This window comes from Amblyomma maculatum, chromosome 6 (assembly GCF_055883805.1).
Source record: "Amblyomma maculatum isolate TAMU_Amacu chromosome 6, ASM5588380v1, whole genome shotgun sequence".
NCBI classification, from domain to species: Eukaryota; Metazoa; Arthropoda; class Arachnida; order Ixodida; family Ixodidae; genus Amblyomma; species Amblyomma maculatum.
Window position 1 is genome coordinate 185,654,979 of NC_139349.1, and position 6,421 is coordinate 185,661,399.

General features: G+C 43.6%; 1 protein-coding gene across 1 annotated transcript; it reads left to right on the plus strand.

Moving 5' to 3' along the window:
* Positions 1–4,968: 4,968 nt before the first annotated feature.
* On the plus strand, positions 4,969–5,999 carry LOC146187565 (uncharacterized). Its single transcript, XM_084605784.1, has one exon. It carries the CDS (start codon positions 5,148–5,150, stop codon positions 5,712–5,714), a length of 567 nt encoding a protein of 188 aa, XP_084461910.1. The 5' UTR covers positions 4,969–5,147; the 3' UTR covers positions 5,715–5,999.
* The last annotated feature ends 422 nt before the right edge of the window (positions 6,000–6,421 follow it).

A 6,421-nucleotide genomic window follows, 5' to 3' on the forward strand; every position in this document is an offset into this window, starting at 1 on the left:
TTCAGATATGAGATGCCAACATGATTTGGGCCATGAACCTTCCTACCTGGGTTCTTGGCATGATGCTTTCTTCTGGCGAAATTCTCGGCTGCACACAGGCATGACACAGGTCGAGGCAGGCCTCCTGCGAGACGTCGAATTCACGACAGTGAGCCGCGCTGCTCTTTGCAAGATAAGTTACGGTAGGCTCCACATGCCTCACATGTATTGCCGTTCTTGGGCTTTTATAAAAGCTAAAACATAAGACACGTCGTACATTGTAGAAATGCCTACGCAAGAAACGTAGATGGGAATGCGTGTGTTCGATGCCTGATTTGAGTAGGAATGGGGCATCCTTTATACCGATATGAAGTGCAAGGCTGTCTTTACAGCAGTGTTGCTGAAACGTTCAATCATTCATAGTCTGCACGCCCATGAATGTCATCGTCAGCAAAACCTGGCAATGAGCTGCTTGATGCGACTCGTCAATTGGGTCAGTAAGACTGTTAAAGTTTATGAGGATGTTGAGGTCGACAAAGATGAAGAATGCGCTTAACAGCGTGCCGTTTTCGGTTATGCTGGTGAAAGGGGCATCTATTGGAGACATGGCTGCCAGTGCCATGGAATCCCGGTCCGGACTCTCCATAACGGTAATAGAACAAGGCATACAACTCCGCAAGGTTAATAGTGGATAACTGCATCGGCGTGCTGAAGAGCCCCTTCCGGTGCATGCAAAAATACTAGACGCCCCTCTATCAGCCAGAGTGTGTAGCATGTGCCATGTTGCATAACTTCTTTGGATGTCTTCCTGCCTGCAGACGAGGAGGATGCTGCTGGCTTGGACAAGAAAGGGTGACATCTGTGTACCGGCTACTTGGAAGTGGGATCACTATTGTCATGCATACCTCTAGGGAAAAGGCATACAGAATCATGTTGTGAGCCTATTCCACAGAACCTGCCACCAGAGATGGCTGGCACAGCTGCCCATGGTGCGGCAACAACAGCTGCGGCGTCAATCCCAGCACAACAATCGGCTGTGATATACCACGCGTAGCTGACCAACTCATCACAAGCAGCCAAGTGCAGCGCCTTCTCGTTTCATGTCTTTGCCATAAACCTGTTGTGATAAAAATTAATCTTCTCGAACCTCATTTGTCAAGTCAAATTGGTCTTCGTACCCCCCCCCCCCACCTATTCACTGTTGCTTGCAACCGTGCATGTTGGTGTTTGTGTGTGTGCATGTGTTTGAGTACATAATTAAAGTGTTTCACAATGAGGCAGCAATTGTGATGCCTATCGGAATGGGAAAGTCTTACACAAGTTTTTTAGAAGCACGTGTATCCACTGTGCGCCTTTATTTTCCTGCAGCATTTCACACGCTTGAATATGCAGCAGCGAAACCAACTGCCTGAAATAGCACAGGCTGTTATTTGTATGTGCTGCACAATTAAGCTACACAGAGAAGACACACAAGAATAATTTTTTGGAGCCTGTAAGCTGGCACAGTACTCATCGAAGGTCTGACACACTTCAGAAACAAGAAATTAAAGTATTGTGCATAAGACTGCGACTCAGAGGCAAGACACAAAAGAATAGTTACAATGAACGCTACATCGAAAGTCCTGTCACGGTGGCACTTCAGTGAATGAAGGCTTCGGGTTCAGTCCCAGCAGGGATGGAAGCATTCCCACGATGATGTTTTTTCCTAAACTATTCAGCTACATAGAAACAGATCGGCGGTGGCACGTTGTGCAGACAACTAACTGCTTCCCATGCTATTTATTTGTGCTTCATAGGGCTTCTACAACCGTACCAGGAAATTGCGCCAGAAGACACGTGCGGAAGAGCAACGTATCTACAACGCCTACGAGAGCCGCCAGCCACGAGGGCCGTAGTGACGTCACGTGCTGCCCAGGCTACATAAGCATCCCCTCTTCGGATCTGCCGTCCAGTCGGCGGTGGCACGTTGTGCAGACAACTAACTGCTTCCCATGCTATTTATTTGTGCTTCATAGGTGAGTGCACCAGCATTGTATTTACCTATACTCGACCAAATTTTCCACTGCCTGCCACTGCCGACTGGTTGCCGTGTGATTTTTGTTGACGATGTCGACTGCCACTGCTGAAGTCATGAAAGCCATTGAAGATTTCAAACGCGAAATGCGTGTCGAAATACGATCAATGAATCAGAGCATAACATTTTGTTCTGACGCTGCTGATGATTTCAAAAATGCTCTATCTGAACTGAAAACTCTGACTGCAGAGGTCAAGAGGACAAAGGAGGAATGTGCTGCCTTAAGGCAGAAAAATAAGGACCTAACTGAGAGGCTAACTAAAGCTGAAGGGAGAATTGTTGAGCTGGAGCAATACAGCCGGTTGAATAATGTGGAGATAAAGGGCTTGCCACTCACCGCTAAAGACAGAGCGGCTGAAATAGCCTTGCAAATCGCACAAACCACCAGCATTCCTCTCGATCTTGCAGACATTGACATCGCGCACAGCGTTAAAACCAGAAACAACAAAGACATTAATCTCGTTGTAAGATTCACGACCCGTACGAAAAGGAACCAGTTTCTTGAGGCAGCAAAGAAAGCAACCCTGTCAACCACTGATAATGGTTTCACTGGCCCTGCTCAACGAATTTACGTCAATGAACATTTGACACCAGACAACAAACGCCTTCCTGGTGCCACTATTGCAAGGAAAGGGGAAGTGTCTTGGAAGTTCGTGTGGACAAAAAACGGTAGCATACTCGCGCGAAAAACAGAGACTTCTGGTATCGTTCGGATTAACAGTCATGACGATTTGCTAAAAATGACGTAAGGCGACGTCATTACTCATCACACTGATGTTGTTCTTGCTTTCTTGCCTCTGGAAAATGTATCGAGCACCGCACCTCTTTTCACACCCTCACAATTTAATAAACATGTTAGCCTAGATGAAAATAACCAACTCATGTTAATACATTTCAATATGCAATCTGCCATGAACAAAGCTGACCAATTGACACAATTTTTGGCAGGCTTAAGGATATCGTTTGATATCATCTGTTTAACCGAAACATGGTATCGTCATGACACCGATGTTCTGCGAATACCGGGGTATAACTCTTTTTATGTTAACCGTGCTACAAAACGTGGGGGAGGCGTTGCGCTGCTAGCGAAAAACACGTACGCCTGTGAACTGTTTTCTGATCACTGCTTCTGTAATGGTAATATCGAAATGCTCACTGTGAAGTCCGCCCGCCAAACGTTTTCTGTTCTTTACCGGCCCCCCCAGGGAAACTTAGCCACGTTTTTTGACCGCTTTGAGCGCGAATTATTCTTTTTTAACACAGAAACCTTTATTTCCTGTATAGCGGGAGACTTCAACATAGATATTAACAGAGTAAGTCCTGCACAGCAAAAGCTTTCTGCGCTTCTCGGAGCGACTGGATTCCACAACGCTATCAGTAGTCCCACACGCATCACTGCTACCTGTTCTTCGGCGCTAGACCTTATAGTAACAAACAGTCCCAGTACACTCTCTTCGGGCCGGATCGCAATAGACATCAGTGATCATTTACCTGTTTTCTTGCGCCTAGACAAACAAATCCGTACGAAGGCAAACGCACAGGCTCGACGGCAACTTATTTCTCAAGAAAGGCTTGAGAAATTAGGAGACGCATTGCTTTAGTGAACTGGGATCCCGTATACCGAGAAAATACAGCCGAGGGCGCTTACCGCAAATTTCTGCAAATTTTTCTCTTATTGTACAATGACTGCTTCCCTGTGGTTGACATAACGCCATGCAAAAATGCTCGTAAGCCGTGGATGAACCGTCGCCTCACGCGACTCGTGAAAAAGAAACACAAGATGTTTGCACAGTTCATTAAAACGAGAGATGCGGACGTACTAGCGAGATTTAAATCATTGCGCAATCAGCTGAACAAAGAAATTAGGATAGCTAGAGCCGCTTACTATAACAACTTGTTTGATATCCAGCTTTCTAAAAATCCCAAAGAAAAATTGAGGCGCTTAAACTTAGTTTTAAATAGAAACACACACAGCAGGAACATAACGAGCTTAATAATCGATGGTAAAGAGACCTCAGGTTCATGCCTTGCAAATGCATTTAATAAATTCTTTTCCGAAGTAGGTTATAGCCAATTCAATGCCGGAATCGCGAATTTCTTGAGTGACAAGATAGAGGCATCTCTCTTCTTAAGACCAACGGACGAAAGTGAAGTTTTTGCAATATGCCGAAAATTAAAAGACACCTGCAGTCTTGATGCACATAATATACAGAGCCGACCAGTTAAGTACATTCTTGACATAATTACGCCATGCCTAACCTATATATACAACACCGCACTTCTTACAGCTCATTTCCCAACTGACATGCAGCTAGCCAGGGTAGCCGTGATATATAAAAAAGGCGATGCGAACAAGTTGGGAAACTATAGGCCAGTGTCTGTACTTCCGTACTTTTCTAAGGGTTTAGAACAACTGATTCGCATCCGTTTGCAACATTTTCTGCAGAAACATTCCGTAATAACAGACTGTCAGTATGGCTTTACACAAAATAGGTCCACGGAGCATGCGCTACTCGTCCAAAAAGAATACATTTTAAATAATTTTGAGTCACAGCTTCTAACTCTCGGTGTTTTCGTTGATTTCAGTAAAGCCTTCGATTGCCGAAATCACGATATTCTTTTTGCAAAACTAGAGAACTATGGCATACGCGGACATGCTCTCAGCCTAATCAAATCTTATCTGAATTCACGGTCTCAGTATGTGGTGATTAATCATTTCTCTTCACAGATTCTAGGAATTTCGAATGGCGTCCCTCAAGGCAGCATTTTAGGGCCACTCCTGTTTAATATATATATAAATGACATCCCTAATATCAATAACCACGCAAAATACATTATATATGCAGATGACACCAGCCTATTTTTCTCTTCCAAAGACGTACAAAGCTTAGCAGACACCGCAAATCGCACGCTCTTATCGCTTGCCACATGGTCATCAGCCAACTCATTAAAGATAAACAAAGAAAAAACTAAAGCAGTACTCTTCCTTCCTAAAGGAAAACAAGTACTTTACCGCCCCTCGTTATACCTCAATGGCAGTGAAATCGAGTACGTGGACACATTCAAATCATTAGGTGTAACGTTTAGCAGTACGATGACATGGGATGCCCATGTTAATAATATCGTGTTAACGCTTTCTAGAATTGTCGGAATTACTTCACGTAACAGGCATATTCTACCTATCAAAACTAAAATTACTTTATATTATGCATTTTTTTATTCGCACCTTAGCTATTGCCTTCTTGTCTGGGGCCATACAACGGTATCCAATGTCATTAAACTGCAAACATTACAAAAGAAAATGCTTCGCGCAATTGTCAACGGGACGTATGATACGCCTACTAAACACATTTACCTACATTATAATATTGTACATTTCAACAAATTATTTGACTACAGATTTACATGTCTCTATAAATCAACGATAAAAAAGGGTGATTCATTTTTTTCTGAAATTGTTCCTATTACATGTCGCCACTCATCATACGACATCAGACTGCAGAGTAGGTTTGCATTACCAAAGTGCAGAACTAACTATGGGTTTTGTATGTTGAGATTTATTGTGCCAAAGTTCCTAAATACCCCTTTGAGTGACCAAGTGAATATTATGTCTTTTTCTTCTATTCGTAAAAGCTTTATTCAGCAATCTATGCTACAGTGATGTCAATTGTATTTGAACGTACTGTGCCACTCTGTGTTATAGCCTCACGGTCTTCTGCGTCTATTATTATTGCTGCCAGTTATGAGATATCTTCTGTCAACCTTGTTCTGTAGGTGCACTTGTATTCATTTTTTTGTTTACCAGTGGTTGTCCTTGCCTTGTGCCTACTGCTGACTTGTAGGGGTGGTGAGGCCCGTCAAGCGGTGCATAATTCACTGCTTTTTTCTCACCATCCCCAGTTTGTATGTACAAACTGAAATAAAGATTGATTGATTGATTGATTGATTGATTATCATGAACCTACATAGAAACAGATGATCATGCAAGGAGGGAGCTTCATTTTGGCCTGCACTACATGACGCACCGAGAAGCACAAGCGGTATGTATCAGCTGCTGCATCTTCCAGCACCCTAACGAAGTTTTTCAGACAAGAATGTAACATGCTTCACAGTCGTCTTGTGTTTCCTGAAGAGAAACAAATAGAACCACAGAGCCCGCACGTTGCACTTTCAGCACTTTTCTCATCGATACTAGTAGGCACCGACCGAAAACACCTCCGCAAGTTGTCTTTGTCCATTTCCGTGTTAAGCGCTCCATGAAATTTTATCGCTGCAGGCCTTGAACTTTGACTGCATTCTATTAGATTTTCAGCATGCTCACGGCACCCGCACGGTACTTCGATTTCAGACGACGCTAAAAAAAAGCAG

Coding starts and splice junctions, on each gene's coding strand:
- LOC146187565 (XM_084605784.1), top strand. CDS start 5,148: ATGACATGGGATGCCCATGTTAATAATATCGTGTTAACGCTTTCTAGA.